The sequence below is a fragment of the Colletotrichum jinshuiense genome, chromosome 8 (assembly GCF_051148585.1).
Source record: "Colletotrichum jinshuiense chromosome 8, complete sequence".
Classification (NCBI taxonomy): domain Eukaryota; kingdom Fungi; phylum Ascomycota; class Sordariomycetes; order Glomerellales; family Glomerellaceae; genus Colletotrichum; species Colletotrichum jinshuiense.
The window spans coordinates 3,351,619-3,365,773 of NC_139315.1; the positions used below are offsets into that span (position 1 = coordinate 3,351,619).

The window sequence follows — 14,155 nt, forward strand, 5'->3', positions numbered from 1 at the left end:
TTTGAGAGGTCGAGGGCGGGTAGCAACTCGGCGCAACTAGGTCAGGTAATACGAGATGGTTGCTCAGTTGGTGGCAGGCTGCTTCGGAGGTGAGATGGACAAGGAATCCAGGATGGGCGTCGTTTCGAGCCGAAGGCGTGAGCTTTCGCTGGAGGCAGATTCCCGGGTGGGTGAGTTGGGATCTGTTCAGGTGGAGAGACAGGGGGTGAAACGGGGGAAATTCATGCGAGAGGTCGACGTTGGGTTCGTGGGAGGATGGGTCGTCCAATGTGATCGGCCGCACGGGGTAGTGATGGGTATCGCGCGGACAAAATGTGGCCTTGGATACACGGATGAGCGCGGGTGGTGAGTGGTGTGGTGTATCCTGTGCGTGGCCAGCTGCGGTGACTGGGGAGCACGCGGAAGACGGAAGAATGTAGGACGAGGGTGGGATGCGAGGAGACGAACGGGGATTGTACGTCAGGGCCTAGCGAAGTCCGTTCGGTTCGGTTCGACCTGCGTGGGCGCGCAGACGGGAGAAGGAAAAAAAGTTGATCTGGAAGGAGGATGGAATCGATAATGGAATAATGTCTCGGGGGTTTGGACGAGACTACTGTGCCTTGGCCTTAGCGTACATAAACCTCAGGCAAGGTGAGGTAAGGTAATTATTAAGGCGCACAGTAGGGCAACGGGAGGAAGCCGTGGAGGCCCCGAGGAAGACCAGCAGGAGCTTATTAGCACCAAGCACCAAGCCGGGGTTGTGGTTGGGAGGCGACAGGAGGATGATTCGTTGTCGCGCAGCCGTTGCGCAAGACGCAGATAAGATGCAGGTGCAAGTCAAGGTGGATGCAGCCACTGCGCTATTGCAGTTGCTGATGTTGATGCTGGGGTGGCGATGGTGCGCTTTTTGTCGCCTTTGTTTGACAGGCGCAAAGGGGGGAGAAGCCAGGCCAGAACAAGCAGAACAAGTCCAACACGAACCAAAATGATTTGCGACGCGATGCGAATGCGCAAGATCAAGGAAGCAAGCTGGGGCGAGGGAGAGGGCAAGACAACGAAAAGCTGCTGCTATGCGCCTCAAGAGATGTAAGCACGACACGTAAGACACACGACACAAGGAATGAGAGGGGACAATTGCCCCGTGCCCAAAGCCGCTGGTTGTCTGTTTAAGTCGGCCTAGATGCTATGAATAGCGACAACTAGTAGCGAACGAGAGCAAGTCGGTGGTTGGGAGTTTAATCTGATCGGTCTCCCGGGGACTGCGGAACATTCTCCCCTCTTTCCCACCCTCCTCCCCCTCACAAGCACCTCACCCTTACCTTGCCTTACCATGCCACTCACCACTCACACTCGCTCTGCTGAGGCGTCGCTCTCCACTTTGTGGGCTAAAACGAATGAATCGGGGCCGGTCATCCCACTCACAGACCTCACACGCGGCACCACCCACTGACAAACGGTACGTAGTCTCTTTCGAGCCTAGCTTCGTCTGTTGTGAGCTCAGCACTGCCACCGGCTGGCTGCTGGCGTTGAAGAAAGGGGAGATGACAACGCGGGATGCAACGGGGAGCCATTAACTGTCGACACGGCACCAACCATCAGCAACGCGGAGAGAGACTTCGCCAGGGCTTCTCAACCCGCCATTGCATGTTCGTCCCCTTGCTGGCACAGGGTGATATGAAGCAAAGCAGGGGATCACAGCGCACGGAACATAGCCGCAAACTCGGTCGCCTCAGCCCAGTGACACATCGCTAAAGAGGCCAAGGCTCGGTAGCTATCGAAGCCGCGTTCGCAACCGGCTACAGTTTAATTGAACTCAAGATGCCTTGAGTGGGCCGCAACCCAGGTCAGGCCTGCTTCCTAGCCTCGTATTCGATTTCTGGGCCGACTATCGCCATTACTATGTAATTAACGAATGGTTTGCTGTAAGAGGCCGGCCAGTTGCAGAATGCATTATTCCAGCTTCTACAAACATCCCTTGGTCTATCTAATAGTAGGCTTTGGCAACTACCTCGATGTCGTGAGAGTTGTCAACGTTGGCCCCACATACGCATATGTTGTACTGCACAACCTCAACAGCATTTACTCATCACCAATCCTCTCATCATATTATGCAACCTGGCAACCTGCTGTGAAGTCGACGAGCAAGCACCAACCCTGAACAAACGCAAGCCCCAACTGGCCCCCGTCACTCTTGTCGTCCCAAAACCGTCCCCCCCTCGCTCCCCTCGGCGTCGATCTTGGAGAAAGTGTATCATGCCGCTCGCCTCCTTGTCCCAGATACCAGCAAAGCGTTCAGGCCGATCTCTCTCACCCAGCGGACCTTTTTCTCGCCGCTGCAACCACACTTTCCAAGTTTATGGTGCACCATGAGGCTATCTCTACATGACCTAAATGCTACATGGGTTTCTTGGCCCCCACCCACCTCCCTCATTCTGACCACTGTATCGTCCACTCCGTCGGCACTTTCCAAGAAGCTCACGGTCCCTGTTCATCTAGACTATTTCAAGATGTCATGTCGATAGTTCAGGCCGCCCCCAAGTGGCCCTAGTCGCCAAAGCACCAATCGAGCCGAGGCAGCATCGGGGGCAAGCATTCCCTGCCATCCGGTATGCCAAGACCGTTTGACAACATGCTCCTGACCGCTGAGTGTCGCATGATATCAGGACTTCGGTCTGTTGCCACCATCATTGGCATCTACCTCGGCGGACGCATGAGGCTGCTCAGACAAGGCATGGCACATATCTCTGCAAGCTGCTTACTGGATGAAGTTGAGATTCAATCCCAACCGTCTCTCGCCTGATGACCAGGGTGACCCTCTCCATGAATGCCCCGGGAGCAACTCCAGCCACAGATCTAATCCGCATGCCGCATTATCAAACGCCCCTCCGCCACCACTCAGTGGTCCACTGGTACTGTTGGGAGCATATGAAGACGCCAGCGAATCACGTCTTATCACGATGATATATCCTCAAGGGGGCCGAACACGAGACGGGGGCTAGTCAATGTGACGTCTGAACAATAAGTGGCTTCCGCCATGGATTCTGATTTGCCCTAGATTCTTGCCGGGCCGTTTTATGAGACGGCTGGCCACTCGTAGCATGCATCCTGCTGCCTCACCCCCAGATGCCCCGCAAGCTCAACTGATCCTCCAGGCTCCAATCCCAGGGCCGTAAGATCGGTTCATCGAGCAATTCCTTCAGCCGTCTGGGCACTGAAAGAGCAGATTCAGTCCCAGAGCTTTTGCTTTCTTAGAGAGCCTCTCCCTCCCACTGCCTCATTACCTTCCCTCTCAACCCCGCGCCTACTTAGTAAAACATCAAGTCCAGCGGCCTCTTCTCATCCGCATACCGCTCCTTGAACTCCTTCCGCGTCAGCCACCTCGCGAGCGGCAGCATCGTCTCCTTCATATCCATGACACCGCGCTTCTTCTGGTCAATGTGTGACGCGTCCACCACGAGACGATGCAGCTTCTCCAGTGACAACGCTCCTGCATACATGTCAGCCTTCTTCGCCGTAAAGCGAAAAATCCCTTGACTCGGGAGAAGGGAGGGGGTCTACTCACCATTGTCCGCCAACTCCATGAGTCTGGCCGGCGTGCCAACGGCAATTCCCGTCCGCGTGTTCTGCAGGAACTTGACCTGCTCATCAACCTTCATGTGTTTCGCAAACTAACACTCCTAGTCAGAAAAACTCCACACGACGGCCGTGTAAGACAAAGAAGGAAGAGAGAAAACGAGGAAAGAAACGAACACTCGGTGGTGAGAGACGGGACGGGATTTCAGACTTACAAGCTTCGATACGGTGTTCTTCTTCGACTGGAACCTCCTCACGGCCCTCACAATGTCCGCCGCCCTCAGGCCGGCACCGGCGACGATGATGGTGTGCGGTGCGCCCTTCTTCTCGGGCGCCGTTCCCAGCTTCTCGGGCTTCTCGGCAAACTTCTCCAGGAAATCGGAAAGCTTGTCCAAGGACCTTGGCTCAGTCCAAGATGTAGTGTCCTTGATAGAGTTTGCTATAAAGAGGGATATCCCTCTTCGTTAGCTTTGTTTCTCACTATAATATTGGCCAAGTAGAATAGTAACATCTTTTGGGCCGGTTTTCATGGTTCAACGCGGCGGGAAGAATTAAGTGGATGAGGAGCTCACCTGAGATGGAAAGATCAGACAACTCAACGGAGCTCAAATCCGTGCCGAACCGGGTGAGCTTCTGCGCGGTGTAATCGGCAAGAAGCTGGTTGTCCATGACGGCGAAGGACTCGTTGATGCCAAGCTCGCCGTTCAGGAGCGTCTCGTCCACGGCGAAGGCCGACTTCTTCTTTTTCTTCTTGCCGCCCTCGCCGTCCTGGTCAGGCGCCGCTCTTTTCTTTGGGTTGGACATGTTGAATGCGCTGTGTGGGGTCCTGGTGAAGTCCTTTTGAGTTGCGGTTCAGAATATGACGCCTCGAGTTGAGTGCAGCGAGCAAAGTTTTGCGGAAGGGGTATCGGTGAGGTTTGGTGTTGTTGAATGAGAACTCGCCTATGAAAATTTCAGCATGTCGGAGAGAAAGAAAAAAAAGTCAGTTTCGCACTGTAATGGGTCGGCGGAACCACCTGGCGGGCACCTAAATCAACGGCCCGTGGTGCTGGGGTCGCCCACTACTCGACGCACAGTGCGCAGCCCGCATCTGCTAGAGCATCCTAGCTTGAGCAGCGCTTGTGACACGGCAACCGGTTCCCTTCATCCAGGGATTTTCATGCCGTTGGTATTTGAATTTGGACGCAATAGGCAGCTTCAAGTCGCTGTTGGTGACGTTAACATCCCTAATTATCGAGTAAAAAGACCTTAATTATTTCGGATTCACTCTACTTCTTAGGCAAGGCCCATTTCAGTCGTCGCACGGTTGAGCAACCATCTTCAGTCGTCCCCTGATACCTATGAAAAACGACGACTTCAACATGGATTTGTGACTGTAAACTATGTCTTAGGCCAGACATATCAAGTTATCTTAGACTTAAACTGTTTTGTATTCAGTAAAAGGAAGCACTAGGAGCATGATGATTCAAAGTATGTTGGTTCACTCGAAATGATAACTCGGACAATTAAGTGCTCTGTTCAACTTGGAATGTCCTCGTTTTCACTGCGAGATGCAGGCGACCAACTCCAGCATCCAAAATCTACGTTCACGTAGCCTCGACCCCGAAAGTACATCTTGCCAAAGTATCAGTACCTCAGACCACATCGGAGAGATATCATGGCCTGCAATGCAACCACCTGAAAGCCACGTACCCAAGGGGCCCGGAAACGAGCGCCCGCCGAATCTCCCTCCCTTCCCGTCCGAGATCCCTCGCCCACCGCCGAAGCGAACAGTCCCCACCAGGCCGCCGAAGAGGCCGCATTCCAGCCGCCCACCCCTCCAAGTCGGTGCGCGCTGGTCTTCCGCCCGACACGCGCCACCCCACTAAAATTTTCCTCCCTTATCCCCCCACACCGAAACTTTTTTTTCTGCCCGATAGGAGAGAGAGAGAGTAGTAGTGTTGAAGTCCCTTCCGCTGCTAGTCCCTGGGCAACAATTTTTTGAAATATTTTGTCCCCAGTTCCTATCATCTTGACCGCGTCTCTTTTGCTCCACACAACCTTTTTGGGCAGCGCGACTGATTGAGTCCTCTTTTGCCCGGTCAATTCGTCCAGTAGTAGTCTGGTACATCATTACCCAGCAGACACCCTCCCACCCCGTAAAACTCGACATCCCTCCGACATCTCGAGTTGACCCCCCCAGCAACAATGGCCTCCGCAGAACTCTCCTCCAAGAAGCGCAAGCGCGCCGAGGCCGCCGCTGTAGACGATGCCGCGGCCGCCGTGACCAAGAAGTCCAAGTCCGACAAGAAGGAGAAGAAGGAAAAGAAGGAAAAGAAAGACAAGAAGGCCGCCGAGCCTGAACCCACGCCCGCCGCCGACGGTGACTTCATCGGCCTCGAGGAGTCCAAACAGGAAAAGAAGGAGCGCAAGCGCAAGGAGAAGGAGGCCCGCAAAGCCGCCGAGGCAGCAACAGAAGACGCCAGCGCCGACGCATCGGCAATGGACATCGATCCCCCTCCCGCCGCCGCTGAAGACTCTAAGAAGGCCAAGAAGAGTAAAAAGTCCAAGACCGACGGTGAACCTGCCGCCGCCGTAGAGGAGAAGAAGGAGAAGAAAGACAAGAAGGATAAGAAGGACAAGAAGGAGAAGAAGGAGAAGGAGCCCAAGGCCGAGATCAACGGCAAGGCGGAAGAGTCTGCCGACAAGTCCTCCAAGAAGTCCAAGAAGGCGAAGAAGGCCAATGACGAGCCCGCCGCACCCGAGCCCGCCGCCGCAGAAGAAGAGACTCCCGCCGAGGGAGCCAAGAGGGAGAAGTACATCGTCTTTGTCGGTGAGTCTCGATCCAAACACATCCATCCCCGGGGGCACTCGTCCCCCCTCCTCCATCATGGTCTTCCCGAGCCTTCCTCCGCTCTCCAGCCACGTCAATGCATGAGTATAGGGAAAACACCAGCTAACACCCCTTTCTCTCTAATCAGGAAACCTCCCCTACACAGCGAACAAGGACTCCATCAACGCTCACTTCGCTGCCTACAAGCCCACCGCAGTCCGCTGCCTCAACAAGGACGGCAACCCCAATGTCTGCCGCGGCATCGCCTTCCTCGAGTTCTCCAACGGCTCCAACATGCGCACATGCCTCGACAAGATGCACCACACCGAGTTTGACGACGGCCTGTCCCCCGCCCGCCGGATCAATCTCGAGCTCTCGTACGTCCATCACTGTCCTCTCCTGCCCTTCTAGCCCTAATGCACATTGCCATTCCCCCTTTTGACTGGGGAGCCCCCAGAACCGTAAATCGCAAAAAGAAAACAAAAGAATAAAGACTAATATGTCGCCCAACAGCGCTGGTGGTGGCGGTAAGAGCAAGTTCCGCAAGGAGAAGATCAAGGAGCGCAATGTTCACCTTGACGAGAACCGCGTCAAGCGGCTGCAGAAGGAGGAGGAGTACAAGAAGCAAAGGGTGTCCGAGGGCGGTGCCAACTCCCAGCAGGATAGCATACACCCGAGTCGCTTGGCCATGATGTACCAGTAGGCGGTGAAAATATGGTGGAGCTTGTCTGAGGGGTCATCACTCGATATTGGATACCTACAAGTAGTAGAGCTTGTATGGATTCGAGGGAATACCCAAACCCACACTGTTGCAACATCTACAAGGTCTCATTCTAGATACCCCAGGGCATTTGCAATAACAGTCAATTCTCAAGGCGAAGTTCATATCCCGTCCTCCGTTGTCTAGTTTCCTCCATGAAAAATGTTGTGTTTGTGAGACTGTGCTATCTACAGAAAAGCTTGGGATATCCTTGTGTGATGAGATGCAAAGCTTGCCTGCTACCAACGTTCCGCCCCTTTTGTTTCTGTTTCCCTCTTGGCCTTCTCAAAGTCGAAAGAAAAGGAAAGAGCAGCAACAAAAAACACTTTCATTCGCCACACCGCCACTGACCATCTGCGAGAGAGACATCGTTATGCCCGTAACAAATTGGGAGTGGCAGGCGGGCAAAATGAGATAATCGGGGTTCGTTGTGATCTTCGCAGGCTGTGATCAGCTGGCTCTTCCTGTGGGGTGCCTCGGAAAGTAGTGTCGTTCTTCTTTGGACAAGCGCAAGGCACAGGGTCGTGCAACATGGTTGAGCCCTGACGGTCAGGCAGCGAACAACTGTTCATGTAATCCACCTCCGTACGCCGTTTCCAATGTGAACCCGCAACGCTCAAGATCAATCGAACGCATTTACAAAATCGTGCACTTGGACTTCTTCTTCTGCTGCTGGACGGGCCGGGGGTTCAGGACAGCACTGGAGCGACTGGTTAGCGGATTGACGGCAGATGGAGCGACTTCAAGTGACAGCTTCTTACCGAATAGCCTCGTCGAAAACGCTCTTCAGATTTCTCTGCGTCAGGGCGGAGCACTCGAGATACTTGTGTGCCTTGATCTCCTTAGCACAGACCAAGGCTTGATCGTAAGAAACCGGCTCCATTCGCTTTTGTCGGAGCGACTCGAGGGTGTTGGGGTCCTCTCTGAGATCGAGCTTGGTGCCGACGAGGATGATGGGAATGTTCGGCGCATGGTGATCGATCTCGGGGTACCACTGCGCATGATTAGTGCTGATCGCCATGCAGTAAGGCTGCAGAGCGTCATACCTTGGCCTTGACGTTGTCAAATGATGGCGGGCTGACAATGGAGAAGCAAATGAGGAAGACGTCGGTCTGGGGGTATGAAAGCGGCCGCAGTCTGTCGTAATCTTCCTGACCAGCAGTATCCCACAGTCCCAAGCTAATTGGTTTTCCATCGACCATCACACTCGCGGAGTAGTTGTCGAAGCTAGGAGCTCAAGGTCAGAACGGTCTCGACCGCGTAGCCGCTTCGAGTTTTGCTTACACAGTAGGAATATATTCGCCGGGGAAGGCGTTCGTTGTGTAGGAGATCAGCAGGCATGTCTGCAAGGCCGGGTTAGTTGCGAGGTGGCGGGGTCTCATGAAGAAGAGAGCTCACCTTTCCGACAGCACCGTCACCAGTCACCACACACTGCGAAATGATGCCCGTTAGCCTTGTACTCCTTTCCACCGATGGCGGGACGATGGCCATCGTCAGAGGCAACGCACCTTCAACGACTGGACTCCTGGTTGAGCCATTTCTGCGATATTCTGGGCGATGTGTAGTTCGATTCCACAACAGTTGTTAGCGCGAATAGAGTTCGCGGGTTAGGGAGGCTGCGTCGAATTGGGTGTCGATCCGAAATGGGAGTTGCGAGGTCAAGTGTGACACAAGGTTGCTGGAATGGAAGGACAGGGGAAAATGGCGAACGTTTCTCTGGCGGCGCTCGCTCGGGTACGTTTGATCCTAGGGGCTCGCAATTATGGGTGTGGTATAGAGAGCTTTGTTGTAGGATGGTACGATGTGGGCGGGCTGGGCTGGGCTGGCGACGGGCGCTGTGTCGTGTCGAACAGACCAAGCGGTGCTGGTTCCAGGTAGTATGGGCGGAGCGAGACGAGGCGAGAGCGGTCGGGACGATGCTCTCTGTTTGATGGGTAAGGTCAGGCAAGGTAGAGTGAAGTAAGGAGCAGAGTTGGAGTGGCAGAGAGTAGAGCAAGCACACTGCGCGGCAGCAGCAAAAGACAGTTGCGGAGTCTAAGCTCTGGTGGGTTCCGACGGCTGCATAAAAAGTCGAGGTCAGAAATGTTTTGACACAGCGGAAGGGATTAGTGCCGCAGGAGGTGAAGCTGAAAGGGTGATAACGGTACCCTGTATATCTAACCTTCTTCTCAGGCAAAGAAAGTGGAGATGGGGGCAATTGGGAAACCTGAGGGAAGGGAAGTGGAGGGGGGTCGGGGGTGGGTGGGCGGCGGTTTAGAGTCGCAGTGCGGTAGGGTCGTTGTATGGTACAGGCCAGGTGCGGTCAAGCCAAAAGGCAGGGCAAGGGGATGCCGACTGGGGGGGGGCGTTGAAGTGGTGGGAAGTGAAAGCGTTGGACTGTGAGGGACGGACAGGACAGGACAGGACAGGACAGAACGCACGGAAGCGGGAGGGAGACTGTGTGCGAATATGCTAGTGCAGCACAGCCAACAGCAGCAGCACCTTGGTAGAATGACGAATGACGACCTTTGTATCTTCTGATTGGGGTGGGGTGTTTGCTCGGTCGGCAAGCTGTTGAAGAAGGCGGGAACGGGAGGAGGAGGAGGAGGAAGAGGGAGACAAAGGCAAGATGCAGAGACAGACAGGTGACTGGCGGCAGCAAGAGAGGTAGAAGCAGACGACAGACGCTTCGAGAGTGGTGGATGGGAGGATGGTCGGGTTTGCTTGACGGACGAGAGATACGGCATGGTACGGTACAGGTAAGGCATGGGCAAGGTAAGGCATGGGCAAGGTAAGGCATGGGCGAAGTACCTAAACAGGTGTGGGCGTGGATTGGGTGTATGGATGGCACGTACCGGTGTGCGGTCTGCGATGCGATGCGATGCGATGCGCTGCTGCAGTGCTTTGCGGGCAGCAAGGAACAGCAAGGAGCTCCTGGCTGCAACAGTTTCGGCGTCAACGCGCTGTCGCCCTGTCCCAATAGGAAAGCGGCGGCAAAGAGGGTAGCAGGTTCTCTGTAGGGGGTTGCCAATGAACAGACAGTGCGGGCCAGCAGCAGTGGCAGCAGTGGCAGCAGCGGCAGCACGACCAGAGGAGCGAAGGGCACAGCGGTAGACGACTGGCTGGAGGGTGGTGTGCAGGGTGAGGCGAGAGGATGAGACCAGGCGGCGTGTGGGAGGGAGGTGGTGTTGGTACCGCGCAAGGTACCGGTCGTACAGCACTGCGTTTGAGGGCGTATGATGGATGGGCTGGCAAGGAGGACAGGCTGGATTGGGTGGTGAAGATCCGGCAGGCGGGCACGGTGCAGGCCAGTGAGGTGGGTGTGGATGTTTGGATTGTGGATGGGCAATGGTGGACGGGGTGGGAAGAGATGTGGGTGTCGACGAGGATGGTGGTGGCACGACGAGGAGGATCTTGGAACTGGAACAGAAGCAGGGCCGGAACTGGACGTGAGTGAGAGCGCCCTGACTCTGGCGAAGGCCAGCCAGACCACCTAGACTACAGACATGCCAGGAAATCGACAGGTCGTGAGAGAAGAGGGCTGGCGTGGTGGTGGCCCGTGTTGAAGTGCCGTCGTCTTCGGCGGTTTGCTGCAAATGGTGTTCCTGCCACTGGCACTGGCAGATGTCATGGGCCGTGTACGGAGTACTTGCCGGTACGTGCAAGTACCGGCTGGTGCAATTAGGTCGCGGCTATGACGATTGCCATGTTATTGTAGTACTTTCAGGAATGAACCCGACTTTACCTTAACCTACCCCGGATGGTGGCGGATTATGAATATGAAAGGGGGAGCCACTGGTCTTTGGTCGATAAGGAAGCCGGGCCAAGAGTAAGCAAGAACATACGCAGCCGGATGGTCTAGTAAGTCTAGTGGTTTTCTGTTGGCAATGGCTCGCTCGCTCGCTCGCAATCTACAACCAAAAGATAGCTGGTGCCGCCGTAGCTGGAGCTGGAGCTGCAGCAAGCTCGACCGACGGAGCGAATGAGAGGTAGATGAAGCTCCTCGATTGGCTGCAAGTCAAGGCGGCAAGATGGGCCGACGACGTATCAGCAGGAGCAAAGAATTTTTATTTAAAAATTACTCGAGGCGCCAAATACATACAACAACTGCTTAGATGGTGTGGTTTGGTGGCATCGAGAGCTGGGCGGAAACACTCCTGATGTCGAGTCTGCGACAATCACGACGGCAGGTCCCACAGGACTCATGATCAGTGAGATGAGTAGACCCAGAGGTGCTCGCTCTGCGGTTGGGCTGACCAGACAGACGGAAGGGAAATGTCCTGGAAATAGTCTCTCGCCGTGTGTTTCGTGCCGGCGGCCTGCCAGCCACAAGATGGATGTTGACCCGTTCTGGGCGACGCAACCAACCAGCTTGTGATTGACACTGCTGGGGATTGAGATGCAATGCGATGCGACGGGACAGGAACACTGAGCAGCATCACCTCCCTCATGCAATGGACGACGTCCTCCCTCCACTAGCCTCTGAGGTACTAGTGTGTGTAGGCCAGGTACCTTGCCTGTAGCCCGTACTTGTCGCACGCAGCTCACCATGGGCCAACCATAGGTACCGCCGCGCACAGGGAGCTCTCGCGTTCTTTCCAGGGGAACCATGGTTGATCCCTGAGAACCCCGTCCATGTTCAATCTTCAACCTCTATCTTTCTCGCTGGGCAGCGGTCCGGCATATTTCCACGTAGAAATTTGAATCGGGAGAGCTTGCCATTTCTGGGCGGCATCGAGGGCCCCTTTCCCATTCTGAGCAGCCCCATCCCTGAGGCTTTATGTCCTGTTCCTTACCAAAGAAAGAAAGATAGCTCCTCTCACCTCACTTCACTGGAGCAGAGCGAAGGGAAAGGGAAGGAGAGGAGACAGGGAGGCCAGTACTACGAGGTGGATCCCATTGCTCAAAGCGGCATAACTCCGGGATGGCCATCGAACTGGGAGACTTTGCGAAACCTGCAAGGGGCCGCGCGCGATATCTGTTAATCGCGGCAACCGTACTAGAAACCTGTTAGCCGACCGAGTCTTCTCCCACTCTGTCCATGTCCTCCTATTGTTTCCTTCATCGCCGAGGTTTCTGATGAATCGGGTCTCCTTTGTTTCTTCAAAGTATCTCCATCATCCTGCCTACCACTGGGGCTCTTTCCACACACACACACATCCACGTCCACTCACACACACCTACCTACCTACCTATCTACCTACGTGCCATGCACACACACTAGGGGAAAAACGTCCGTTCCCTTCGCCGCCCGCTCGCTCGCTTCGGAATGAGAGTTCAGGCGCCACTTGACGCACGTCTTGTAACAAACTACTGTCTTCGATGGAACACTTGAGGAACGGTTTGGGGCTCCTTCTTCTCGCCTTCCAGCCCGTCTTCGACGATCCTCGTCTCCAAGGACTGCCCGGTCTGCCCATTATTGTCGCTGGTCTAGCACTTACACCCACTACCTCATTCTTCCTCCCTTACGCGAAAGCAGGTGCTCCGCAATAATGAGATTGACGAGCCCAAGGCGGGCAGACGGTTGGTCTGATTTGCTGAGGGAACCACATGGCCCGGCGCTTTATTGATTCCCACGGCCTATCAACCCACATGCTCGACTTTACCTCAACGTTGGTGGGTACGGATATTGATTGAGTCGACTCCATCCAATATCCTGGTTGTGGTCTCCTTCGCGCCACCCTCCGCCGACTACACCAATCATTCGTTGTTCAGTCGTGACCGCCGCTATCCCGGACATTTACCTCAGCCACCCTTCGGAGTCCATCCGCTTGGAATCAATCACACCTTGTTGCTGACTTGTTCCGATCTCCTTTACCCGTCCTATCTCTTCCTTGCCAAACACCTCCTGTCAAGCCAAGGAAACCCTCGTCAGATCATCCACTTGCTTGGCGTCAACGACTCACAGGCATGCCCATCACGACGTTTCCCCGTGTCCATGGAGGGGAAGTCGAGGAACCATGGACACGCAATGTTGGATTGGAACGTCGGCAACAAGCACATGTTCCTCGAAACATTGCCTGGTATCATTCGTTTCCTGTCACGAACCCGGCCCATTTCGTCGCATGTCGCACAGATCGCTTCTTCACACGTAACCGCACATGTTTCCTCATGCGCCTGGTTACAAACCCTGGTCCACGGGCATCATGACATTGCTTCGCCTGATTGACCATCCTGAGGAGCTCTGTCACCACGTGCAGTGGTGTTTAAACTTCGCAATGCCAGAACTGCTAGCTGGATCTGGTTACCGAAATTTAATCTGAGACTCTGCATACGACTCCTTGTCTTCCCCAATATGATTCTGATCGTGTGGGCTTTGGGATCAGAGGACGGGAATCGGCCTCTGCTCACTTAATTGCTACCAAGTTGCAAGAACTATCCGGTCACATCCCTCACCATGTCTTCCCCGCTTACTAACTCTCAACCAAGTAACTTTTTACCACCGGAAACATCCGCTGGAATGCTAACTGTAGTTTAAATACTTTCTCGCTTCAAGACACCATCTGCAAACGCCTGGGGAAAGTTGCTCTTGGCAATGGCACTGGCATCCTCCATCGAGATTGTCCTTCCCGGGAAAACCCCTTAATTGCCGGAAACCAATGGGGTCAACCCTCGAACATGGGCAGCAGCTACATCGTTGACCGACACGAATGTTAATGTGCATATGACTCTTTCCGCCTCTCGGGCACTCGAGCAAGACGCTGTTAGAGCCTGATAGCTGCGACTCGGCAGCTGTAGAAAGCTTTCCGTGCCCTCAGATCCACGCTGGAGCCGCTGGGTTGTGGTTAAACTCTGGGCAGTGTTCATTCATCCAGCCCTGAATGCATTTGGGTGGCATCCCCTTGCCGGCGCAGTATCCCCCAGATCCGAACCCGTATGGCTCAACCGGAGTCATCGACTGGGATTCTTCGTCGAAAGCCAACCGGTCTAAAATATTCCCCATGGAGCATTCGATCGGGGTGGCGGGTACTATGGAGCTTGACAACTGCTGACTTAATCTTGTTGGACGCCTAAGCTACGGCACTCCGGAGTATGCCTACGACAACTGGAAC

At 54.8% G+C, this 14,155-nt stretch overlaps 3 protein-coding genes across 3 annotated transcripts; 1 reads left to right on the plus strand and 2 right to left on the minus strand.

The window, feature by feature from the left end:
• Positions 1-3,284: 3,284 nt before the first annotated feature.
• Positions 3,285-4,356, minus strand: EsH8_VIII_000873 (U3-containing 90S pre-ribosomal complex subunit-domain containing protein; the record flags this gene model as incomplete). Its single annotated transcript, XM_083269915.1, has 4 exons — positions 3,285-3,466; positions 3,542-3,647; positions 3,768-3,991; positions 4,125-4,356. 4 exons carry the CDS (start codon positions 4,354-4,356, stop codon positions 3,285-3,287), a joined length of 744 nt encoding a protein of 247 aa, XP_083129683.1.
• Positions 4,357-5,739: 1,383 nt separating this feature from the next.
• EsH8_VIII_000874 (uncharacterized protein) lies at positions 5,740-7,067 on the plus strand (the record flags this gene model as incomplete). The annotated part of the gene is made up of 3 exons (XM_083269916.1): positions 5,740-6,364; positions 6,513-6,741; positions 6,878-7,067. 3 exons carry the CDS (start codon positions 5,740-5,742, stop codon positions 7,065-7,067), a joined length of 1,044 nt encoding a protein of 347 aa, XP_083129684.1.
• Positions 7,068-7,760: 693 nt separating this feature from the next.
• Positions 7,761-8,662, minus strand: EsH8_VIII_000875 (P-loop containing nucleoside triphosphate hydrolase protein; the record flags this gene model as incomplete). The annotated part of the gene is made up of 6 exons (XM_083269917.1): positions 7,761-7,824; positions 7,886-8,118; positions 8,171-8,351; positions 8,409-8,467; positions 8,523-8,555; positions 8,633-8,662. The coding sequence occupies 6 exons, from the start codon at positions 8,660-8,662 to the stop codon at positions 7,761-7,763; spliced, it is 600 nt and encodes a 199-aa protein (XP_083129685.1).
• Between the last annotated feature and the right edge of the window lie 5,493 nt (positions 8,663-14,155).